This window comes from Acartia tonsa, chromosome 2 (assembly GCF_053477335.1).
Source record: "Acartia tonsa isolate MP-2025a chromosome 2, ASM5347733v1, whole genome shotgun sequence".
Lineage (NCBI taxonomy): Eukaryota > Metazoa > Arthropoda > Copepoda > Calanoida > Acartiidae > Acartia > Acartia tonsa.
In genome coordinates, this window is record NC_137261.1 from 35,505,404 (window position 1) to 35,532,949 (window position 27,546).

Sequence of the window (27,546 nt, forward strand, 5' to 3'; positions counted from 1 at the left end):
CAATAATTTCCATATTTGACTTTTTACATTTCTTGTACAACTCTGCACAATCTTCTCCTTGTAATCCTTTCATTGATGCCTAAATCATGTTTACGCATTATTTCATTTCCTTATATTTGAATAACTATAATTTATTGTTATGTAATAATAAACATTTATTTTAATATTAAAAATGTTGAAAAGACTTAACTGAACATGCAGATCTCAAGTTAGAATTAATTTAATTGAAAACAAATATCTCAACATTCATAATCAAGTAGCAAGGATTATTCATTTAAAACAACTTTCTAATATTACAAAACAATAGACAAAAAGACGGACAAAAAAACTTTAACAAAACCTTCCTTTTATTTCTAATAACAGCCAAATGTCATTTGGACAAACCAATAGACTAAGCTAGTAAATTGTATACTGGATGCTCTTTGGCAAGGGAAAAATTACACAAAGATTCACTTCTCTATCTTGAATATCATCTGAGTAAAGCGTATCCCCCGTAACGAACTGATAGACGGATATAGAGTAAGTTATAGTAGATATAAAAAACATACCTCATTATAAGCAGTCATATCAAGTTGGCGGGTAAACAATCTTTTTTACAATTTTACATCATCTTACTTTCAGTAATACTAACGGTTGCGCCCTTAACATCTAGAGACTCTGTGTTTGAAAGTATAGGGAAGAACAGAAATAAGCGTTTAACCATCATAAGACTTAAATATAATATTAAAATAGTCTAAAATCATTACTGAACCTATGTAAATCTTCCCTAAAATAGAGAAATCAGTAGTTTTAAGCTACAGACAAAAAAATCTTACCACTTTAATATATTAGGATATTGACACTGGCACAAAAAGATATATCAAGTTTCATTGAATAAATAAATAATAATATTTTAAGATGAGGCTGGATTTTTTAAAACAACCTCTGCTGTGAATTATTTGAAAATAAATTAACATGTAAATTCTTCCTGATTAATCTTTGAACAAAAAATGGCATTTGACTGAAAATACTGTGAAAATCACAAATCATTCTATTCTTGCAGTTTGTATCTCTTTCATCTAAATAAATATGACCAACAAGAAAAAAACAGACAAACTTTTTGGAGTTCATTGTATTAGAGGTCCCTTGAGGTAATAAAAAGGACAAGAAAGTTGCATTAAAAATCAATTAATGGGGGAGGTAAAACTTATAGGTTTCCATACAAACTTACAAATTAAAGGGATGGAATCATGGAAGGAGTGAGGTGATTTTTCTTGAGAGGACAATCCCACCCCTGAAATCCAATAGCAAACTCTCAGTTATGGTTGCTACAATTTATCATATTAGATGGTAAATATATAATTAAGCTTAAATGATTAAAATGTTGTCTTACCGAAAAGAGAAAATGCATCTTCAATATCTAGAAAAGTTGGAAGGTAAGCAAATGAAGGCTTTGTTTTATTTTCATCTGACGATCTTTTCTTTCTTCCTAGAAAAATGATTTAATGATGAACTTTAAAACATATTGTATAAATCTTTCCCCTCCCTTACAATTTCCGTATAAGGTTAGATTTATATAACATTGTTTTTAAATAAATAAGTTGAGGCATCGATTTTAGTTTTTCATATTTCTTACATTTTGTTCTCATTCTTGTTTTATTTATCCATCCAATATTTCCCTGGTTTAATCCCTACTTTAGAAAAATAAGTCCATTTAATTGATTTAGTGAAGTGATCTTTAAAATATTTTTGTAAGCTGTGATAAATATTATATATAGGCAAGTTATGGTAAAGAATATCAAATATTTTATTGTTGAAAATATGACAAAATTAAAACTTGCATGTATTACACAGAAAAGTATGAATTTAAATTAAAATGAAATTCGCTTCGTGGAACTTCCCCTTTTTCTGGTCAAATTCCAAACAAAGTTCCATGTCTTATTTAAGTATTGAGTTTATTTGGATACTTACTTTGATGTAGTAGAGCTCCAGGGAATAGACCATCAGGATCCAAAATATCTGTGACTGTGTTGTACGGAATCAAAACTAAAAAAAAAGGTCTACTTGGTACAAAGAAATAAGTTGAAAATATATCACAAGATCAGAATTTACAGGATTATTAAAGTTCTGAAACAGCTAAGTAACTTTTTTAGTATAAAAGTTACTCTATAATTCGCTATATCTGTCCGTTAGTAAGATAGATAGCTGTTTTTTTTTGTGAATATATCCCATTCAAAGGAGCGTCCTGTATGCAACTTACTTTTTATATCGGTCCGTAGTGCATGCAACAAAAGACATATAACTTTATACATAAAATACAATTTACAAAACCAGGGTTGTCCCATAGTGTAGTGGTCAGCGCACTACGCTGTTGTTGGGAGAAACCGAGGTCAAGTCCCTACATAGACTTTGTACTTGGTTGACAAATGTTGTTTCAAATTGTCAGATTATGATCACGCAACCTTCCCAGAGATGCCCTAAGGTTGTAAGGAGGGAGACTTGTAGGAAGTTAGGATTCTAGTAACCAAGCAGCTTTAACCAAGCTTTACCTCGTCCATGCTCCTCGTATAAGAGTGCCATTAATTAGGGTGGCTTAATATGGAACACCTGCCAAAACTCTAGGCCAGGGTGATGTAATAATTGAGTAGCTTCCACGAGAATTGCGGGTCAGCTTGTAATGTAACATAGAATACAATCAGCTGTGCGCGAAGCTTACCAATCTAAGAATGGCCAAAGGATTCTCACTTCCAGTCTCCGTGTGCATCTAAGTCCTAACTTCAGAGAATCAGGGCTACAACAACAACAACAAGACATATAACTATTTAAGGCTTTGGCATAAAATTCGCTTTGTCTGTTTTCAATCTATGATTGTTGTGTGCATTGGTACTTATGGATGTTGCCATCCTTGTTTATTACTTTTCTTGCGGCCTGATTTCAAATAAAATATCAAATCTTAATTTTTACAACTAATTTGGTATAAAGATGTCAGATAAAATAAAAATTTTCCAAACATAGATACATATTGCGATTTAAAAACACTAAACCTATGAATTTAAACTTAATTAAGAGTTAAGACTCTAGGGGGCTAGGTGTCGCTTCGGGTACTAGGTAACTAGACCTCTCTCCACGCACCTTGAAACATACATACAATACTTATGATTGCGGTGTAAAGCGTCCATTCACCCGTCAGACAACCAACTCTCTGAGATGCACGACCTTTGTCTGAGAAGTCCCAACTGTGCATGGTAGCGAGTTGCGCCTGTTTTGGGCCAAGGCATTCCCCCCACTCTAACTATTTACGTCGCGCATCTGACATAGTAGCAGTGGGAACCATTTTTAACGTCTTTAGTTATGACGCGGTGTCGGGCCGAGATTCGAACCTATCACCTTCCCGACGACGAGCGGATGCGCTACGTGTTGAGCCACGGTCGCGGGTTAAACTTAAACTGTTTTTAACCTATTTTTAAAACGTATATAAAAAATATACTATGACACCATTAGAATCAGACTGCAGAGCCTAAATTTGAATTAAATCCCCAATAAACTTTTTTGGGGGGATTTAAATATTAATTTTTACTGTTGACGTGATCATTTTGACCGAAGCAAAAGGTTTTTTTTTTATTTGGGTAAAATTCGTAGCTTTTAGAGTGCTTTGCTTCATAAATATTGTATTCTGGTATAGAGTAAAATTAGGCCTTATGATTTTACTATAAAAATTCACTAAAAAGTTACTTCTTTATAATATATCAACGAATTAACATTAACATGTTTGTGTTCTCTCACTTATTTTAAAAACATAAAAAATGGCTGTAAAGGGTTAAATAACAACAAATGTTTATGCAATACAACAAATTTATTTTTGTCACATATACAAATGCGTTATAAAATAAAATTATTCAAATATATTTTTTAAAATAATTTTAAAAAGAATGTATCTTTTATGTGTATGGTTTTCATTCTTTTCATTTTAATTAAATAAAAAATATTGAACTACATTGGAAATAAGTCACTTTGTGAAAACACTCTTTTTTTGAATTGTTAGGAATTGAAATAAAACAAGACATCTTATTGGTTAGATTTCAGAATTATTTGTTTTATTGTAAATGTTAGATTTTTCAATGAAATTAATTGTTTTGGAAAAAAAATATTTCCAATGAACAGAGTAATGTTTTTTTTATTGTATCAATATAAAGTGAATTATATAAAAATGTTCTGTAAGCCACAATATTACCCGAAGTAAAAAAAGAGCTTTTGCTTCGGTCAAAATGATTACAGCAACACTAAAAATTTATTTTTAAATCCCCCAAAAAAAGTTTATTGGGGACTTAATTCAAATTTGGGCTCTGCAGTCTGATTCTATAGGTATCCTAGTATATTTTTGACCCCCCATTCAAAAATAGGTTAAAAACAGTTTAATTAGCTGTACTTTAAGAAATAAAGATATTACTCAATCCAATAGCCAGAAAGATGGATACTCCAATGATACTCACAGCAGTCAATGTCTTACCTAAATAATAATTCGAACACAGGTTCAGTTTTCAAAATGATATGGATATTTCATTTTGCATAAAGAATATAATTCTAATTTTTAATTTGATTGATTTCTAATAAAAATAGTTCTAAACAATTTTCATTATTCATATTTTTTAATATGATAATAACTATTTTCATGCTGATCTATATAATAAACTGAAATGTAATACCATGGGTGGTAAAAAAATGTTAAGATTCTCCCCAAAACTGTTTCAATTGTTTTTTCGTCTGTCCATAAATTTCTACGAACATTGAGACTTTTGAAGTTTGTGTGTGCGAATGGGGCGTTTGTCCAAACTTAGGTATGGAGACCGCTCTTCTATGAGTACTACTAAAAACCTACTTTTACTGCAATACACATAGACATTCTCATCGTCGGTTCGTTTGTTTAGAATGCTTAACCCTCTATTCCCACAAGTATAATACGAATTTGGTTGAGCTGGTGGAAGCTCAACAAAAGACCCACGCGAAGTATTATGTTGCTTTAACCTAAGAATAAACGGTTGGTTTTGATATTCGATCAGAATTATATAAGTATATTAAGTATTAAGGAAGGAAAATGTTTTTATAAAGTGTATTTATATTACAAGTGCATAGGTTAAGTATGAAAATATTTACAGGATAAGTGTTAAATTTATAAGTAGAGTAGGACAGAAATGTGCCCTAAGTCCCAAGCAGTGAATTGTGCTAAGTGTTAGAATTCTAACATAAGGCCTGAGCTCAATTCATGCTAAGTACTAAGGGGCCTAAATTTAAACTACAATGCATGCCAAACAACTAAGTCATTACCTTTTAAAGCCAGAAAGAGAAGTTGATGGTAGGGGAGTCAATAAATAACTGAATAAATTTAAGAGGTACATGCTATAACATTAGCTCTGGACCAGGATTTTAGTGTTTGTCTGTACAATTAAATGTCTGTGTGTTAATATGTGACGTAAATCAGGCATGGTTGTAGGCATACATATTTGTACTGATTATCTATATGATTACATTAACAATAAACATAATATCTTTAATAAACATATACTATTAGCAAATCACATACAGATTACCATGAATAGGCTAGCGTTACCCATATATGGTGTCATATAGGTAGAGATAGGCCTATGAATGCATAAATTGATACAAATAATGCCTTGGGCCTAGCTAAAGTAATTGTGTCTTGCCCCTGATTGTTACTAGATAATTGCAGGGCACGCGTCAATCAAATATTCATAATATGCTCTATAAAGTGTTGACTTTATATCAAGCATAGATAGATAGCTGTGGATGCGAAGCATTTCTGTAAAAGTCTTATATGTACGTTCAAAGAATTTGAAAATTGAGGATCGCATCTCCAATGGGGGTAAGTTGTTAAAAAAGAAAAAAGAGAAAAAGAAAAAGTTTAGTAGTCCCAGTATAGGCATATATAATAAACTATAAATATGTATTCCAAGCTAAGTTAAATACGCTTTCCATTAAGAAAATAAGCTTTGCGTATTTTCATGGCTGGGTATACAAGATGATAAACCTCCCAAATAGAATACATTCTTTTCTTGAGGGGTTTAGTTTTATCTAACATTGTCACATCAATAAATGTTTTTGCGTTGGTTATTCTGGATAGTTCAGCTTCTTCTGATGATGAACTAGGTGGTGAAATGCTCTCTTTCGAAGTGTAGACTGAGGTTGGGGGTGAGGTAGATATGTAGCTAAGGGCGTCCACTTGTGCTACCTCGTTGCCATTCTCGTCCAAGGTGATTGAGTGGTTTTCCAGGTCATAGTAGAGTTGGTTGAGGTCATCGGTAGAGAGGGATAGTGTGCTGCTGGAGCTAATGTCACTATCGGTCTCTACTCTACTCTCTTCTCTGGTATTCAGGGCTGTATTTAACAAGAAATTCCTGATGGTGATGGACAGGTTCTCTGAGAATCCATCGTACTCTGGTGTGGTGATAATGTTGTTGTTCTCGTCTATAGCGTCAAGGTGTTGACAGGAACACAACCGTAATCCGTCCAAGGTAGGGTGGTGGTAGGGCTCCAATACTCCATGATCATCTAGGTTATCTCCAGGCTGGTCCATGGTAGATCCTAAAAAGAGTTAGTGCGCGTGCTCCAACCGGTTCCTTGGGGTATCCTGGCTATGGTAATCTAAACAAAAGAACTTTTAATAATCTTTCATAATCATTTTATCCCTGGGATATTCTAGAAATTCTTTTCGTTACAGATAGACCTATAATGGATTGATTAGTTATCTCTATTTCTGTTAAATATAACTGTTTCCTGAATTTAAACAATAATTTTATATAAAAATTATAAGTACAATTAATATTTACATATCGTATTAATTTCTTTGGTTACATTATTCGTATATATGTATAAATATAAGGTTTTACTAACAATAGTTGGTAACCCTTGTTTGTATATTTTGTATATGTACATATGGTTTATACCATTGTTGGTATTAGCTGTATTTCATTTTATTTTTAACATGAATAAATTTTAATCAATTTGAAGACTAATGTCTTACGTTACATCGCTGTCAAGTATACCTTTTAGACTTAATATCTACGAAATATATCGTTCGACGTCCGTAATTAAAATTTACGTAACAATAAGTTGTCAACCCTTTGTTTATGTTTGGGCGGTCAAAAGTGATAGGGGTTGGATTTGAGCGAGGTTATAAAAAGCTGGCGGCCCAATAATTATGCTCATTTTAACAACAATTGTCTTTGCGAGCGGAGCTTGCGTTCGAGTGTTTAATTTTACCGCTAATTCCAAGAGAATTTATATAAAAGTGATAAAAAATAGTAACTCGTTTGTTTTATATAAATGTTTTTATGTTATAGATTGTTGTTATGCCCATTACTGCATTCGTTAGCCACTATTTAAGACTCAAGAATCTCATTTTCTTCGTCGATAAGGCCTTTATCACTATATTTTTGATCAAAAGTGGGTTAGAAACAATATGGGTATATCTTCAATCTATGACAATTTTGTTTTATATAATATTTGTAGTTTTGATAGGACATATCTGAATCATCAGGTAAATTGATGTACCTTGTTTTGTTTACGTTTTCCGTCTGTAAAAGTTAAATTTGTTCATCGTAAGCAAAACTTATATTGATGTAGATATGTTCCATCATTTTATTCGTTTTAACATTTGATTACAGCGTCCCTTTTTTGTAATCAAAATTTATTGAATATTGATTTAAATCTTCTAGAACAATTTTGCTATAGATTTTAAAATAAGATTTTCGTTTACTTAATTCAGTTATAATGTCGTTTAATTAATAGGTTATTTACGTTACAAGTAACTCAACCATATTTATTTTAAAGTGGTCGCTTACAAAAATTATATTTAGCTAGCTTCCTCGTAGGTACTTTCAAAACATCATTGAAAATATTCAGATTTAGCTAGTACATAAGTTTTAGTTGCTTGATACATCATAATGAAAATGTTTTGATAGCTCGGCGATAGCTATTTTTAAGCTTTGAGTTATGTAAAATTAATTACACTTCTATTAGCCTAATTGAATCTACTTTTAAATGATAAAACAAAGTTTTAATGTTTGAATAGCTTAACGATAGCTATTTTTAAGCGTTGAATTATGTAAGATTAATTACACATTCTTTAACTTAAGTAAGTTTACTTTTAAATGATAAATCAAAGTTTTAATGGTTAGGTAGCTCAACCATAGTTGCTTAAAATACTGAAAAAAAATATTCGTACGTACAGTCTTTTTCATAAAATTAATTTTACTATATTGCCTTTCAGAATCACTAGTCCTCTATTTTAAATTTACATCCGCTCATTATGTATATTCCGGACAGCCTGGACGCGCATCAGAATATTAAGGAGAGATTCGAGGAGTCGATGAGAGCGGCTGCGGCCACTCTCGCCAATTCCTCGCTTCTCGAAACCTCCTTAGACGACTCGAGTTCAGTGTACAGCGACACGTCTGGGATGCCAAGCCTTGCTGATGTTGATGACTATGGGAGTACTTTTGATACTGTAGAGTCCGAAAGGGATCAAGGGGAGATGTTTGGCAACGAGCATCTCTCACTGATGCTTAGTAGAACGATACAAATCATCTGGTCTCTCCTCAATTCGGTGATGCAGAATTCCTGCGGTGACATTGGTGACGATGTTGCCGGAGGTGATTCTGGGTCTGCCGAGTCGAGGAGAGACCAGAAGACGAGTCTGGACGCACTCAACATGGATGGCTTGTTCAACATGTTGTTGGGTTTAGGCTTATTTTCTTGTGCTCTCTTAGTTGTCTTCTTCGGCGCTGTAGGGCTTGAGACTCTAACTCGTTTAGATAACACCTCAGACAGGTCGCTGGCTCGCTGGATAAGAGATGTATGTACGCGCCTCCGTGATATAGGCGTCCGGACCATTGAGCTTCTACACTGCGGTAACAGGACTAGATCTGGAGTTACGTCGCCAACCGTGGAGCCGTCGGATACAGGCATCTATGAAGCCGCGTCCTCTGTGATGGATGATATTCTGTCAGATACACAGGTGAGCTTTTCTTCTTTTGTATATTTTTTTTTCTGTTTGTATTCTTTTTTTTGTATAGCCACCCGTTTTGTCTAATAAAGCATCATGTTGTTGCAGGATTGTTCTGTCCTATTCTCACTTCCTCAACGTTGACTTTCGGCTCTTCCATATATATCGCTCACCGTTTGTCGTCGTTTTATGTCACCAGAGAAATCCGCTCGGTTACCGCAATCAAATTGAGATACCAGTTAACATTTACTATAATCTTAATTAGCAAGCTAATATTATTTCCCTCTGGGAAGGTTGAGAGTCTGCTCGTGCCGCACACTTCTCATTGGGGTTTTGAATGTTATTTCAAGACTTTAATGTTTTCTTTTTGTTTTTAGGCTCCCTCTGCTAGTCCATCAACTCCAGCTGAGGTGAGGTCCAGAGTTGGGCTGTTTGCTGTACACCGCCTATCTGCCACTGAGGATCGAGTTACTGGAAGTAATGTGCCTGCGGGATTGGACACCCCGTCGGGAAGTCCTGGCTTCCGTCCCTTGATATTTGATCAATCAGAGCGTCTTCATGTAAGTATCCATGCTTTAGTTTTTCTATATTAATTTTCAGAAAGAGGCTGTATCTTTGTACACGTATCTAGAGGTGTTTGCAACTAAAATTCTTTTATTGGTAGAATATTAACCTTAAAATGTATGGTTGCGTAAGCATTTTTGAACCGTTTTAAGATTTTAATTCTATTATAAAGTGGGTTGAGTCGTTACCTAATCATATAGCTTTACAGGATTTTAGGCATTCTCATTTCCTGATTTTCCTGGATTCTGTTTTAGTGTTGCGATTAAACTAATAAAATCTATTATATTTTAGGCGACGAATTCAGTTAACCTGGAGCAGCATTATACAACCATGCTAAGGTTTAGCCCGCCCAGTACTGGAGGGTCCGCGGAGAGATCCAGCTATAGTTCATCTCTATGCCTTAGTCGCATTGATTCTCCGTCTGCAGCAGACCTTTCAGCGGTAAGTTTGCTAAATTCTTTTAATATTATTATTCGCCAAAATTACGTGACTTAAGGTAAAGGATTTGGTGAGTTTAGCTATGCTTATATACAATAATTTATTTTAACTATAGTTTTTATCCCTTTCCAATGGTTAGCATTATGACCTTGGAGGATTTATATAATAATTTTTTTTTTCTAAAAGTATCAGGATTGCTCAATTATCTATATGGGTAAACATTATTATATTTTTCCCTGATATTTGTTAAGACTTTCTGTTTAACTAATATTTACTTCCCTATTTTAGGAAGCGGAAAGTACAATTCCTCTGGTGGACGTTTTCGAGATCGATATCCCATCCAGCCAGTTCGGTTCTATGGGTAGTGAGATTCGGTTCCCATTGCCGGAGAGAATTGTTGGAGGTTTAGAACGGCTGCGTCTTACAGTTGAGACCCCAACCCCATCTCTTCCGCCAGAGACTGCCTCAGAGACGGCTAGCCTGACTTCAGTTGCGCGTTCGTCAGATAATAGCAGGGAGGAGTCCGATGCTGAGGGTGTCCCTCGGCGACGGGGTTCTGCCGGCCCTAAGCGTACGCGTTGAAGTGGCGATTGTTAGCTTGGTCGTAGACATTGTAATTTTATTAGACAAAAACTGTTCAGACATGTGTGACAAAATTCTTAATCTATGTAACTAGTCAAATAGTGATCACTATTTAGTAAAATATTAGACGTTATGACTTTTATACTGTACAAGACCAAATAATTTACACCGTTGTAATTTTGTTATATATTTACATGTTAGCTTGTAAGGAACTTAGTATGTAAGGTAATAATGATGTAAGGTTGTATTTTCTTTTACCCATAATTTAACTTCGTGTATTCTCAATTACTTTCTTCGTAAGTGAACTAAATTTCTTTTCTCAATAGTATATTAACAACTTTAATTTCAGTCTTATATCACAATTTTTTCATTCTTGTTAGCTTTTAAGGGTTATGTATATATAGATATTTAGTCGAACTTGCGCCTCAGTACCTTTTCTCTAATCTTTCATTTATATCCATCCCTGTGCATTAATCGTGAATTTTAATTGTGCTGTGATATATATATAGAGGACTTGTAAATAGCATATATATTTTTTTTTTGTAAACAATATCTAAGTAGACTGAAAGACTGACGTTAGACGAAGCTATTTAAATACGCTTATTCAAGTACCTTTAAGAGATCTCATGTAAAACTATTTGTAATTTTAGTATTTGAGCAATTAAAGTAGTATCATTGATCGGGTAATCTCATTAAGGAAGAAATGTTTAAAATTAGTAGGGTTTTAGGGTAAATATCACTTTTCTTCAAAACTATTGAACTTAACATCCCTTTAATTCTTACTACAACAACCGTAAAACTTAAATTTCGGGGTAAAATTTTCTTAGGTCTGTCATTAAAGCTAAATCTAAGTTTTATTTCCACCAAATAGAATTTTCCTGATTCGAGTAGAGTCATTGATAGGCTATGTGCCTATATATATATGTTTTTGCATTTATTGCTCAATTATTTTTAATGATCTCGGAATTTTTCTTATGTGCCAGTATACAGCTTAAGTCCAAAAAAAATATTAACTAAATTTGTTAAAACTTGTCAGAAATCTTTCTTATTATCGCAGTTTTGTTTCCAAAGATTTGTTAAATGAAAGTTTATATTCTGTTTTCGAAATTGTTTTAACTTCATAATTTTCACCAAAGAGAAATATTTGTCAAATTTTTATACCTTTTCCTAAAGATTATCTACTTTTGTTAAAATAAATATAGAGATTTTTAAGTAACATATATACTTGTTAATTACTGGTTTAATATATGTTGTGTAAAATTCTATTTACGTAGCTACTCTATAAGCGTTACTTGTTCGTTTGTCACGTTAGTAGTGATAATAATTAAATTAAATTGTTACCTTTATGAAGCGTTTAGCCTAGTTTAAAATTCGCTTATTTTATAACGATTAAATGAGTAATAACATTACCTGCTATGTTCTTTCGGTATCATAGTTACTATATATGTGGTTTATTTTCTTACCGTTTCTATCATTACCTTTTTAGATAAATCATATAATAATAACGTAGAGATTTTTATAAGAACGTACAAGAATATAAGTACAATATTGTATAGGTAAGTACGAGAGTATTATATTTTCCGTTTGGCAAAGTCTTTTATATCATTGGGAATGTCCGTAAGTCTTTCCATCTGGATACATTAGAAATCAAGTCATAAGAATCAGGTTAACTTGTATGTTTATCTGACTATTCTGTTTGAGTTTCTAGGTCGATAACTAGCAGTAGTTGCGGCGGGGTGACTTCTCCTGCCGTAGATTACCGTTAGGTTATGATGATGTGCATCTGGTCGTTGAGGGATAAGCGTTCTACCGCGTATACGAAAACTCCTCTGAAATACTCTTAATATTCTTTTCAAGAGTCTGACTAGGAATGTAGTGACCCTGTCTAATATTATAACCATGATAATTGTTATCGACACGTATATAGCTATTTCTTCTATATGAGCGAAGATGGTTCTAATGGTCAATGGTTCTTTAGGTTTAGGTGGGCACAGTGATTCCGATGCAAATGGTAAAGTTCGTGCCGTGGTCTGTCGGTCATAGCCTAGTGCGAATTGTGTGATCGTATCTCCCAATGTGAGATTATATGATCCTCCTGTTATAATAAAAGGAGTGGATGTAATAGTTATTGATGCATTCTCTAAACTGTGATTAGTATTCTCACTCAAGCTAGTAAAGACAATTCCATCTTGCACATAAGCATAGGGATAAGTCTGTTTCGCCAAAGGACAGTGCTTGGTTATCAATGTTTCATTAACGCTAAGTAGTCCCTTAAGGCACTGGTCAGCTTCAACCGGTAGATAAGCGTTATAATAAGATTGTCTGTATACTCTTTTGGTTTTATCCAAATAATAAATGGAATCGATGTAACATTCATCAAAAGGAATTGGTGCATATCTGTAGATTTTTATTGGCTCAGAACTTAATTCCATGGATAGTATAGTGGTGAATGATGTTGTACCACCACTTAAACGGCTTTGGACTTCCAATCCGAGATTATGGGTATAGTCCAGGTTAAGCTCTTGCCTTACAAAAGTTTTAATAGTGTCTGTGATATCCGTCTTTGCAAGATCTTGAATTAGAGTAAGTCTGAAGTTTAAGTCTGCTTTAAGCTCTTCTAAGTTTGTGATGGCTAAGTTGCTCAGGCTATCAACATAAGAGTATTCTGCTGTTTGCACAAAGTTAGCTGCTTTGGCATGAAGAGTTATACCACTTACGATTTGTGGTACTATCTCCGCAAGCAATAACTGTGTAAAATCAAACTTATCATGATCTAGCTTATAAGAAAGTTTATTTACGTTATTAGTCACTTCAATGCGGTTAGAACTTATTAAGGGAGTTACTGTTTCAATAGCTTCCTTGATTGTGCGGATAAGTTTCAAAACATCAATAAGCAAGTCCTTAATCTTTTTGGTATATAACTTGCCTATGAGTTTAGTTTGTGCTGAAGTGAATGTGCGTCCATCGTAGCTAATGTCTAATTGAGTCTTCAGGCCATCATAGATTGCTATTTCAGGCGCTGTATTGCCTACAGATATATCAACTTGAATGGATTGAATTGCTACAGCTGTGTAGCCTATATACTCTCCACTTTGATAGTGAGTGGGTATCAAGTCTGTCATTGTGTTTGCTGTTGTACTATAGTAGTACATACTTAGTATTATTAATATTATCTTAGGATACATTGTTAAACAGCTAAGTTTATTTAATAAATGCTTATATCCACAATCAAAAGTTACTTTTCTGATTGATACACTTACACTAATAAATAAGGTCTTCACTGCTTGGAGTTCTATGATAAACTAACTTATTTTTCCAAAATCTATTTATTATCCCACTTTCGCTACTGCTAGATCCTGAGTGGGCGTTTCCGGTTTCTAACTATAATTAAAGTTTTGACATATTTTTTGTATGTAGATTGGTTATAGGCTTAATAACTAATCAAGTTCATCTCAGTTCAAGGCATATATATATAGGTTGTCTAATAATATTGTTATGTCTGTGTAATTTACATGGTTCATATTAGGTATTTTAACTCAATTCTGTATATATTGGTTATGTAGTACCATGCGTATATTTGTACAGTTTGTATTACTCGTTTGACTCTGTTTAGACTATACAGATTCAAAACTTATACATATACAATTTTCCTTTTATATATTTTTGTGTATAAATATTTTTGAAGGGATCGACTTATTTAGTCGACGTGTATTGTATATGGTTGGTCTCCCCCTGTCAATAGAGAAGACGTAAATTTTACCACTGGATATATAACCTTGAGTGGGAAAATTCTACATAAATTATGATATCTCTGTTATCAGATTAGAATAACATACTATTATATTGTTCCCGAGTTTACAGGGTAAACGGAAATGCAAGTAATTGTTATTGGAATGAACTTATATCTCTTGAAATCTGATATTTATAATTTATGTTCAATGTTTTTATAGATATGAATTCTGTACGTGTCCAGAATTATAGGTTTTGTATTATTTAAATTTGCATTTTTGTTATAATGGTAATCATTCCGCTGCTTATTTGTGCATAAAGAGATGACTGTGCACATATTTCTGGTCGCAGATTTTGCTTTAGCCGGAATTATAAGCGGAAACGTATTCGTTTAGTTAATTATCTTTTAGTCCATGAGTTTATTGTAAGACTTTATAATTATTCTTTTGTATCCTCTATGAAAGTGTCAAAATATTAGTCAATTGGTTTGAAATTCTTTGATTTTGAAAGGGTATTTAACTTGTCTGTATTTATATCAGATCTCCTTTCAACCATGTTTATTTTGAAAACTTGCAATTTACTATATACTGTGAGAGGATATGTGTGATGTTTAGTATTGGTCTTATGTGGAAAGTATTGCTTTAATTAATTCCATGAGCCTTTTGTAAGTTTACCTTATATTTTTATGTGTTTTAGTTGTAATTGTATCTTTAATTAGCAACTAAAGCAGGTTTTGATATGTTTTGGTATCTTTTAAAGTAGAGCTAGGGGAATTTTATTATTTAAACTTTTAAATATCCCTGTTTATCAGAAATTGCGTACAGTATATAATATCGCTTAAGGAAAGAATAGTAAAAGTTCCTTTTTTATAGACTGAAATATAATATAGCTCATATGCGTTAACAACTTAAATATTTTATGGCATTTTTATTAAGTGTGCTTGTTGTTATAACAGTTCAAGCTTTTATATTGGGACTAGTGTTTTTAACGTCAGTTTTGATGAGTATTTGTTATTGCATTATTTTCAGGCTTGTTAACCTAGTTTTTATGTGTCTCTGTTAAGAATTAATACTTGTCCTTTCTTCTTAGGAAGGACATTGATGTTTTTAGTCTTAGGGTTAAACAAGTAATAAATTGATTCTTTGGTATATTCATCGATACTAATTATATTTGGTTAGAAATGTAATATGTCTGTTATTCATTTGATGCCAAGATGCATTAGTGTTTGAGTCTTATTAGGGGTCTGAATGGATTTTCGCATAAAATTTTTAAGTCTTCAACGATGTCTAAGTATGATATGCAAGAAAAACTTAATTTTATTTTGACTGAAATAATTTTCCTTGAGGGTAGGCAATGGCTTCTTGCCTAATTACTAGATCTTTAAAATAAAATCATTGATGGGTGCAATTGTGGCATATCACAATATATACTGTTGCTGTGTTCTCATAATAAAAGCATGAAAAGTATAGTTTTGTTCGTACAGATCTTAATTGATAGTTTTGTCTTTTTCACTATTATATACAAATTAGATATACTTTTGTCGCAATATGGTTTTGGGCATATATTTCAGGCATTATTATAGGCTGATAGGTTAAGTATTTGAAATGTGTTTCTTAGACCTAATGTTAACTGCAAGGTTACCTAAGAATTATAATTCATAGGGTTTTTAGGCTAACAAAAATCTTAAATTCAGGTGGTCCAATACTGTTTTCCTTAGCTTGCAAATGCAACGATAAGTTTGGTATCTTATCACCAGGAACGATATAGTATTGTATGATAATGTAAGGATTAGATCAGGTGATAAAAGTGGTTTGTGAGTTCTGGCAATGCAATTTATAATAAGACTATTGCATAAAAGCTAGAGGTGGTGCCAGCTTCATTTGACAGGTTATTTTACATGTCAATATGCTAGTTAATCTACCAAAATTGGTCCAGCTGCCAAAACTCTCTTAATGTTCTCTAAGTTTCACCTTTGTGCTAGTATTGAGACAAAAGTTTTATTTAACTTGAGAATATGAGTGAGCTCGAATATGCTATTGGTTCGTTTACGCATACTGTTGTGAATATGCTCATAAAAAAGTCTTATTTCAGTATAATCTGTAAGTCCAGATATCTCTTGAAAACTTCTATGCTCGCTTTCAATTTATACTGTGATAGGCGTGTAAACTTAGAACCAAGGAAAAGTCACAACTTTTCTAAGCAAGTGAAATTTTCTTAAACTAGTTTTCTCTCTTTTATGTGCGTATTTCTCAGAATATTTAAAATGTATGCTCAACGATTCAGATTTCGGTCTTAGATAGTTCAATCAATTTAATGATATTCCCTAAGTATACTGGGCTCCTGGGGTGGAGGAGTGTACTATCTAGGTCATGTCCTATATATTTTTTTTTATACAATTTTGTCTTGTCTGTCATAGGTTGGATTTTAGTGTAAGATTTGCTTCACAAGTAATAACAGTCTTTAGGCAAAGTCCCAGAGTTATTTTGGCACAGTTGATTGTCCAGGACTTTTCTGTTTACTTGTGAATGTATGAAGATTCTAGAACTATACCATAAAACATTAGCTTTATTACTATTCAAGTTTTTTTTTTGTATATTGATTTGAAATATTAGTGTGTGAGATTTTCAATCTTGACCATACACCTTAACCTAAACTCTACAACATCATCTCTGTTTTCAACGAATTTACTGTATTCAGGAATAGATGAGACTAGAAATTTTATTAGCATTAAGATGATAATCAGATTAAGATCGCTCATAATATGTGAGTGCCCTGTTTGATAGCTGTATGATTTAAAGTGTATCTATCAGCTTGATAAGTTAATCAATGTGATTATTGATTTTGTGTTTCAGATTGGTATAAGAGTATTATTGGGTTGGTTACTAGTAACTAGAGTGATCTAATTAATAGCTGGTGTGTTTCGGGCTATGGCAAGTTGATCCAATTCGTCATCAGATTCGTCTATTTCTGGTAGCATAGGTAGTCCATATATGAATGATCCTGTGAAATCGAAATCAACGACTACCTCTCTGACAATAGATTGGTCGCTGGACTCTATGTAACCAGTGATAACTGTGTTGGTGATAGTGTGATTGGAGTTGTTGATTATTAGAGCTCTGCCACTGAGTTGTCCATCATCATTGATAATGAGTTGTGTTTGTCCAGGTAAGATCTTAATTCCTGCGTTTTCGTTTGAAATATGATCGTCGCTGAGGATCACTTGTGTTCCAGGTGCCAGGTTGAAAAAGTGGTTGATATTCATTATTATCACTTGGGTTTCTTTAGCTTTGATCTTTTTAACTACTCCTGTACAGAGCTGGAGCTCGAGTTCAGAACAGAAGATACTGCTCAGTGGTCCTTCAGGGTGAAGTACAGAATACAAACACGGCGCTAACCGGTACTTGTCTGTGACAGAAGTCCATGTTAGCTGTAGGCTTCTAATACCATTCAGTCCAATTATCATAGGTGCGACATCCTCATGGTCTTCAGCTACAATTGAAAAGAGAATTGGGTAATGACGGCTTGAAAATGATGTGGGACGAATCATGAGAGTTACTTCTCTGGGTTCGGGGATCTTGTGATCTGCACATGTGACTGGCAGCTCATGACTTTCATCCAGCTGATTTTTATCATCGTTCATTACTATGCCAAACAACTTGCTATAGTACCTGGCTGATATGATGTTTTTATCTGTTGCTGAGTCAAGTAAGGCTGTCATGCGTACGTCATAGTCATATTTACAATCTATTTCTTCTGGCATACAACCAGAGCAATGAAGGTACAATTTCCTTTCTTCCTCCTTTGCTGGTGTAATGTTGTCTCCTACTTGATCGTTAGGCTCATTGGGAATTATTTCCGCTGTAGCAGCTTTGATTCCACTGAGGTTACAATCTTTAGATGATTCCTTAGCATTGGCTTTAGCCCAATCTTCATATGTTTGTCTGAAGACACCACTAGGTTTCACCTTACCACTATGGTACAATTCCATCATGGCTGGCCTTCCAGGACATAGGTGTCGAGAATGGTATAACTCTTTACCATATATCTTATAACAGTTTGTGCAGAAAGCTGATGTCAATACAGTTGGGTATAACCTTCCTGTATCATCACATAATAATCTACATCCATCAGATATGTTGTGAGAATATTGTCCACATGCTACACAGTAGCGTCCAGGTGATAATCTATAGGAAGCCTGATAATTCCGCTTGGTATTCCTTTGAAAATGCCTGTCCCTGTTATCCCTGTGATAAGGTTTGGGATTGGGTGATTTTGTAGCCGTTTCTCTAACAATAGATTTTCTTTTATGATAATTTGAGATGGCCTCTATTTTGGCAATTTGTCTGTCTCTGTAGTTAGCTCTTTTCTCTTTAGATTTCGAAGTGTTGGTGTTGTTGGTTCTCTTGTGCTCTACACTCTTTGTACAGTTTGTGCAGAGATTCCTCCCAACTTCAAGTGAACCACTCGTGGTAGGTCTACCAAGTTGTATTGTGTTCAGTTTCTGTGAGAGTAGAAGTTCTTCTGCTGGCTCTGCTACTTTTGTCCGCACACGAGAAACAGTTTTCCACGAGTCTGGTAAGTTAGCTTGAGTTGATAGTGAGTCCAGAGATATCGCATTCAATTCAGGGCTCATATTCCTCTCACCAATTTGTTCTGGTTCTTCTAGATTGGATATTTGTATTTCCTCATAAGCATCAGAGTCTCTAGTGTCTGTATTAGCTGAAGGGGTTTTTATACCAGGTGTTGTCGAGCGTCCCCGACAAGGAGTGGTTTCCTAATCAGCTTCATCCTCCTTCTAGCCTTGCTTGCGGGAAGATGACATGATAGTTGTTATAAAGCCTTAGAACTATTTGTAAGTTCTTTAAATGCCTGTGAGATGTTGTACTATTTTTAAGATAAAAATAGCGAAAGTTCGAGAGGAGTACAAATAATGGGTGTAGTCTAAAACGGTCAAGAATCTGTTTAAACTAACAATTCTTTGCTTTAAAATTTGCTTAGCTATAGATGGGTGTGGTATCTACTTCACCTATAGTTGTTTCTACGTCGTATATACTTGCGTGTGAGCTTTGATTGATATTCTAAAATGTGCGCTAATGCACCCTTATCCTTAATTAAGCTCAACTGTAGAAACACTCCTACTTAACTTTTATATAGGTTTATTTATGGAGTCAATTTGAGCTAGTTAGCTATTCAAATTAGTTATCAAGTTAAGTAATGTTTGCAGCGGAGCTAATTTGGGTATGCTTATATACTATCACAAATTAACTTTAGTTTGCCCAGGAGTCGACTTTCCTAGCAAATTGTGGTTGTCGAGAAAAAGAAACAGCAATTTATAATCCTTGTTGAATTCTTACTTCACTCTAAGGATATGTGTTTATAGCCTACGATCTACTTATTCCTGTAAGGCTATTATGAATATAACTTACTAAGGTTCACTCCCAAAGGATCGTCTATATTCTAATAATATTGCAACAATTTTGCCTGAATGTCAAAGATCTCGCCACCTCTTACTTATAGTTGTATTAGGAGTTTTCCTTCCAATCCTATAAAGTAATTTGCGCAAAATTGGGGCTTCACTTATGACTTCAATTCTTATAACTGTAGTAAGATATACAATTTAGATACACCTATATTTATATATGTAAAGATTGTTTTCAAAATTATCTAACCGGATGTAATCTAATTATAATTAGTAGTAATACAATATTCAAGTGCAAGTTTACTCTGAGGAAGTGTGAGATCCTACACTAGGTGGCCAACCTATATTATGGAGGTTGTCAATCAAACTTCAAAGGAGCCTATCAACTTTGAATTAAAACGACACTTATACTTTTGAAAACTAATCTAACTGGTTTTAGTGCACTTTTTTCTTATTTATCTAAAGGTATTCTGTTAGGTTATAAAAACTCTGGGCTATATGTAGACACACTTTTATGTTACTTGGTTATAGTCTGTGTGCTAATAAGCCTAAGTAAACATACATTTCTCGATATGTAAAAAAATTTTTTTTTTTTTTTTTTTTTTATGATTCCGGATATTTAAAGACAGTAGGGTACTTTCCGTAGTACTTCTGCTACTTCTTTTAGAGACGTCCTACTCTCCCAAGGTAGGCTGCTGCAACCTCCTGCTGCGTTTGGTTTATAGAACTTTGTCTCTTAAAGCGTGCTATTCAATACATATAGGGCCTATATTGTTGACTATACTTTTATATCACTAATGGTCACTATCACTAGTAATTAACTTGTCTTCACTTTCACTGCTGAATCCTGGTGGTACATGAAATAGAAATGTTAGCATTAACAAAGTAAGTAAAAATTTAGTTTTCATGTCCTACTTATTGTTGAGTGAACTGCTTATTGCATTTATGTATGTGTTTGTAGGGAACATACAAAAAAAATTTTATAAGTTAAGATTGAATTAAAACTTTCTAAGTCAAAATAAAAGGATCTACTGCAGTTCATGGTAAAATATTGCTGGTAACGAATGCTTCCTGGTTACTGGCAATATTACAAGAATCCTGGGTCCAGCAGCACGCATATTTCCCTAAATCCCAGGTTCCTGTTAGCTGGCAATCTGCACAGTTTCCAGGTTACCAGCAATGACAGAAGATTACTGGCTCACAGGAGTTTTTACCCCATACCCTTTTTCACAATTTCTTAGGGGGTAAAGCAATGCTTAAAAAGGGACAGTGGCTTCCAATGCTGTGAAACTAGCTGTAATTACTTTATATACATACATACTTAAAAGAGGTAGGAGAAAGGGGTTGGGGATCTTCACCTACAAATTTAACTGCTTTTATTTTAAATTTCGCTTTCGCGCCAAAATTTGAATGGCATCCATCAAAAGTGCCCAACGACCTAACAAACAATACCGCCTCTTTATTTTTATAATAAATTAAAAAGATAGTCTTTATTTTAATCGTATTTGCAAATGGAATTTTATTATCGTCTAATAATAAAGAGATTTTAATTGGTAGATATTTGATTTAGGAGAAAGTATGTAAGTTCCATCTTGGAAATGAAGGTCGCTAGGAAGTCCATGATAATATATACGTCTCTATTTCTCACCCTTATTTAAAAAAAACGTAGTTGCAATTTAACAAGTATGACCACATCCATAAAAGCGAAGCTCTAGAGTGTCAGAACTGAATAATCAGAATATAAATGTATAAAAGACGATACAAAATTGTCAGTAATTTCTTGAAAGCTGATTAAATACAAGATAATGTTTAAGGGCATACTTACTTTTTTAGGACTTGATTATAAAGATGTTTCGCTTATAACATTGTACTTAGTTGTCATAGGAATCAGTATTAAAAAAATTAGATTAATCGGATAATAAAAACTTGCTGTTTAAAAAAGTTAAAAAACTTGTTTAAAATGGACGTACGGAGATTCTAGTAATGACGGTGGTACCTAACTACATGCCTAAATCAACGAAAGCCATCCGTTCTGGACAGACGTACGGACGGACGGACTCACCTAATTATAGAAAAGCTTCGCTTTTAAAAATGGGTAATTACGGTTATTACAAAAGGGTAAGCACTTTATTAAAAAGCTAGGGGAAAGTTGAAAGGGCAAAGTTAGGGGAAAGGCAAACTATCGCAACATATAAATATTGGCAATTCTAAACAACCACTCACAGTCAAATACAGGATAGGAAATAGGAAACATCACCAGCCATGCCGCCACAAAGTTTGTCCGTACATTAAAATACGTCAATAGGAGAAGAAGGAGGGGGGGGGGAGTTAGAGAAATTCTTAGCACATTTATATTATTTTATATAATAGTTTAGATAAAAATTAAAGTTTACAGAACTAATCATTTTATTATCCCCGGAGATCCATGGATATCCTTTAATAAAGAAACAAGATGTCTGATTGCTTAGCTGTACCGTAGGATCTCGCTAACCACTGAACCGATCGGGTTCTCCCTAACTGGGAAGCTTTTCATAGGTCCCGGGACGGTCTATAACTATTAGTTTGGGGGAGGGTACCAGAGAAATCACAGAATGCTTTTTTTCCGTACAGACTTAAACGCAACATAGACAAATTATATAAAAACGGGGTTTTTGGGATTCAACTCCCACCTCTTCAAGTGCCCCTAGAGGCCTGTAGGGGGCTTAGCCGTAAGTTGTTTATAGTATATGTAAAGACATTATGTCCATTTGATTTACTTTTTATTACAGCCTTACAGTAAAATATTCAGAACTAAAATTTATTTTGAAATTAGCTTGTCGATATTATGTTAGCAATGCCCACTATAATTAAAGCAATAGTCGATGGAATGTCTACAATTTTACACAAGAATATTTACTAGAATATAAAAATTTTCAAACCTAATTTAAGCAATCTTCTCAAATATTTATAAACATGGACTTAAGGGCCAATTGTACAGTAAATTCGAAGCTGTCAAATCACAAAAGCAAATGACTGAATGAAACAAATTTATCAATATTTATATGACCCTTTTTTCATATCCATACCCAATTAGTACAGAGTAGGATATACCCCCCCCCCCCCCTCCCACTACCAAAACCCTTACCATTGGTCTTTCAGACAAACATGCCAAAATAGCCGCTTCGAGTAGCGTGCTATCAACCTCTATTTGTGGGGTAAGTGTGATAAAAGGGTAATGGGAATTAAATAGGGAAATATTGCTTTTTAACAGGAATATTTCAAACCTGCCAGAGTCCAGGAATGTGCACAAATTGCCAGCAACCAGGAAAGTTAAACATTGGTGGCTCCAGAAATATTTCTTGTTATGCTAGATCCAGGATTCTTGGAATATTGCTAGGAAACAGGAAGCATTCGTTACCAGCAATGTTTTACCATGAACTGCAGTAGATCCAAATAAAATAGAATTACTCTAAGTCCAAAGTTGGAAAATTTTGACTAAGTCCAAAAAGTTTCTAATGAAATTATTCTAAGTACAAAGTCAATAAATTTTGGCTAAGGGGAAAAATTTATGAAAATATCTTAAGTGCAAAATTAATAAGTTTTGACTAAGTCCAAAAAAAAATTTTATTGAAATTATCCTAAGTACAAAATTAGTAAATTTTGACTAAGTCCAAAAAAAAATTTTTTTTTTTTTAATGAAATTATGCTAAGTACAAAATTAGTGAATTTTGACTCAGTCCAAAAAATTTTTTTTTTATTTCAATGAAATTATACTAAGTACAAAATTAGTGAATTTATCCTAAGTCCAAAAACTTTTCAATGAAATTATGCTAAGTACAAAATTAGTGAATTTATCCTGGGACAAAAGAAATAGAATCACTCTAAGTCCAGACGTGGAATATTTTGTCCAAGATGAAATTTCCTAACAGTTCATTCACAAAGCTACTTTAGAGGTTGCCCTTAAGTCAAAAGAAATAGAATCACTCTAAGTCCACTATTGGAGTATTTTGACTAAGTGCAAATCTCGCTAAGTTAAGGATTTTAAAGTCATAAAGTATTAGAGTGTTAGAATTATCCTTCACCAAAAGAAATAGAATCTCTCTAAGTCCATAATTGGAATATTTTGGCTAAGACAAAATTACTCTAAAACAAAATTATCTCTTAAGTGTGGAAAATGAAATTTGTTAATCTAGTTGGAAAAATTGCAATTATTACAAGTCCAAATTTTGGTAAATTTCCAACCAAGTTCACAATTTCATAAAAATTACTATAAGTCCAGAAATTCAAAATTCTCTCTGTAACAAAAGAAATAGAACGGTGCTAAGTCCAAAAAGTGGAATATTTTGCTCAGAGCATCAGGAAATCTTTGGAAATATTGCTGATTGCATAAAGTAATTTGTTTTACACTTATATCATTCCAACCGATCGATGTTGAGAATATCTTTGAGACTTTAAAATATTTTGTTTAACTCAAAATTTTGGAGGAAATAGTTATTTTGATACATCCGCATATAAATCAGAATTACATTAGGAATATAAGGCCTAGGCATGTATAAGTAAGTGCAAATCTCAGAAAATCGGTTCTAACGGTACCAAAGTATTAGTACAGTTTAACTTGAGTATAAATGCTACAAGTTTGTAATAATCTTTTGGCCCTTTACTACGACTCAAGAGTACTAACTGCTTTCGGCATATTGTTTCAGAAACATGGCTCCAAAGACAATATGTATCCCAACTAACAGCGTTTCCCGTGTTCTATAAGATTTGCTCCTAAGTTTTCATTTAATAAGACAGTTCAAAATGGTCCTTTACAAATAGTATTTTGATAGCTTATAAATGAAAAGTTACTCCATGCTTGATTCTTAATAAGTTCTGGTTTAAGTATCAAAGATTCAAGTATTTCAACACTTAGAGAATTTTCGAATAAGTAAAAATCATACTAAGTCCGAAGATTTATATATATACTCCGCCACCTAGCACAACTCCTAGATTTCAAAACTCTGACTAAGTCCAAAAATCAAAATTTTGCACATAGCTCGATCTTAGATTATTCCAACTCAAGTGTTTTACTAAAGAGAGGCGGACATGGAGGTGCCGGTGTGCTGGTATTCTCTAGGGCCTCTAGAGTGTCAACCAGTGCGAGTGTCCTTATAGGGCGGCGACCAATGGCCACAAATATGCTAGCATTCTCTAGGGCCTCTAGAGTGTCAGCTAGTGCAACTGCTCGTACACGAGGCTCTCAATTGCATTTGTGTCGTGCCTTTCAGTCCCTATCTCTTCAAACGCCTCATAGTCCTAACCTTGCTCTCAAATAGTTTCACAGGTTTTGGAAAATCCGATTTTGCCATAACTACAATTATTCGATTTTGGTAAAAATACCTGCCTTAGGCGGTTCGGGTACGGTAAGGAAAAAAAAGAAAAAAATTTATGAAGTAAAATTTTTCCAAGATACAACCGGTAAGTTGCACCATTGTGTGTGCGAATGGGGCGTTTGTCCAAACTTAGGTATGGAGACCGCTCTTCTATGAGTACTACTAAAAACCTACTTTTACTGCAATACACATAGACATTCTCATCGTCGGTTCGTTTGTTTAGAATGCTTAACCCTCTATTCCCACAAGTATAATACGAATTTGGTTGAGCTGGTGGAAGCTCAACAAAAGACCCACGCGAAGTATTATGTTGCTTTAACCTAAGAATAAACGGTTGGTTTTGATATTCGATCAGAATTATATAAGTATATTAAGTATTAAGGAAGGAAAATGTTTTTATAAAGTGTATTTATATTACAAGTGCATAGGTTAAGTATGAAAATATTTACAGGATAAGTGTTAAATTTATAAGTAGAGTAGGACAGAAATGTGCCCTAAGTCCCAAGCAGTGAATTGTGCTAAGTGTTAGAATTCTAACATAAGGCCTGAGCTCAATTCATGCTAAGTACTAAGGGGCCTAAATTTAAACTACAATGCATGCCAAACAACTAAGTCATTACCTTTTAAAGCCAGAAAGAGAAGTTGATGGTAGGGGAGTCAATAAATAACTGAATAAATTTAAGAGGTACATGCTATAACATTAGCTCTGGACCAGGATTTTAGTGTTTGTCTGTACAATTAAATGTCTGTGTGTTAATATGTGACGTAAATCAGGCATGGTTGTAGGCATACATATTTGTACTGATTATCTATATGATTACATTAACAATAAACATAATATCTTTAATAAACATATACTATTAGCAAATCACATACAGATTACCATGAATAGGCTAGTGTTACCCATATATGGTGTCATATAGGTAGAGATAGGCCTATGAATGCATAAATTGATACAAATAATGCCTTGGGCCTAGCTAAAGTAATTGTGTCTTGCCCCTGATTGTTACTAGATAATTGCAGGGCACGCGTCAATCAAATATTCATAATATGCTCTATAAAGTGTTGACTTTATATCAAGCATAGATAGGTAGCTGTGGATGCGAAGCATTTCTGTAAAAGTCTTATATGTACGTTCAAAGAATTTGAAAATTGAGGATCGCATCTCCAAGTTTAAACAGCATGCACGCAAAAACACATTTTGTAAAAGTATTACCTAAAGGATTTGTTAAAGTGTTTGCTAGATCATATGGGATACCAAACTCAACATTCATCATAATCAGCTGTTTTGTTGCTGGCTTCTCAAGGAACCTTTTCAAGGCCCCGTCTTTTCCTAAAAAGTAGTTATATAAATTTTCTTTCTAAAGTATGACAACACCCATAGATTAGATTAGATGTGCATATTTAATAAGAATCTTTTCTGAAAGTCTCATTAGTCTATTGATTGATTAATTAGCCATAGTTTCTTAGGGTTTGGACCTAAGTATTCATGGAGTAGGCTGAAACACTTTTGCATAGCCACTAGGGCTTTCAAGCTCCACGTTCAAGCACATTATGACTTGACCCGCTATCTCATGAGAGCTACTCATTAATACCTCACCCTCGCCTCATTAGTCTATCTTCATTATCGGCCGAGAAAATCACATTTCCCAAAAAAGCGTAACGGAATGACTGACAGTATGGATGGACGGATGGACAGACAGCGTAAATTTTAGAGCAGCTTTTCTATTAAAAAAAAGAAACAACAATGAAATTGGCTTTATGAGAATAAAAATGAGTTTAGTGAGTTAAGTAGGTATTTTATTCAGTTAATGTTTGGACACATTAACTGAAAGGGGCAGTTTCAACGGATGTATTAAGCTTTTTCATCTTATTAGCATCCTTCCAATATACCATATTTTTTCATTTTAAAAAATCCGTCAATATTCAAGGAAAATTCATTAAATTTCTAACGACCTTCCAAAGATTGAGATACTCTTTAGTCAGTTTTGTAAGATTCTAATATTTGTAATATTAAGATTCTACATATCCTCTGAATACGTCCCTGGAGGCCTCTAGGGGCACTTAAGGAAAATGAGAAAATTGTCAATATTTTATTTCACCTTTTAGTTTTAAATGGAAAAAAATTGGGGCTGGTACCACCCCTCTATATATAAAAATGGGCATATGCCATGAGAATATTCACTTAAAATTTCAGCTGTCTATCTTGAATAGGAGCCGAGAAAATCACGTTTCCCCCTGGTCCTATAAAAAGCTTCACTGTAAAGTATAATTCTTCAAAACACACAGTCAGGCATCCTGATATTTAATTACAAGGATAAATCTTACCAAGAGCTGAACTAGAAATGATTAAAAATATGCAAATAGCGAGGAGATAACGGTAATGCATCCTGTTTCAACCATTATCATACATCGAGTCTGAATCAGCAAAAGTACATGCATGAATAACATTATCTATAAGAACC

General features: G+C 33.7%; 1 protein-coding gene across 1 annotated transcript; it reads right to left on the minus strand.

The window, feature by feature from the left end:
* Nucleotides 1–1,921: 1,921 nt before the first annotated feature.
* LOC145312522 (uncharacterized) lies at nucleotides 1,922–27,546 on the minus strand. Its single transcript, XM_080151777.1, has 4 exons — nucleotides 27,410–27,546; nucleotides 26,298–26,414; nucleotides 4,427–4,486; nucleotides 1,922–2,025 (listed from the first exon to the last, which is right to left on the minus strand). Exons 1-4 carry the CDS (start codon nucleotides 27,468–27,470, stop codon nucleotides 1,922–1,924), a joined length of 342 nt encoding a protein of 113 aa, XP_080007903.1. The 5' UTR covers nucleotides 27,471–27,546.

What these genes read in the sequence shown, in the direction of transcription:
- LOC145312522 (XM_080151777.1), bottom strand. Translation starts at nt 27,470, where the DNA reads ATGCATTACCGTTATCTCCTCGCTATTTGCATATTTTTAATCATTTCT. An exon ending in CATTTCTAGTTCAGCTCTTG is followed by an intron (nt 26,415 to 27,409) that starts GTAAGATTTATC and finishes ACTACTTTTTAG; the next exon opens with GAAAAGACGGGGCCTTGAAA. An exon ending in CTTTCTGGCTATTGGATTGA is followed by an intron (nt 2,026 to 4,426) that starts GTAATATCTTTA and finishes CTTTTTTTTTAG; the next exon opens with TTTTGATTCCGTACAACACA.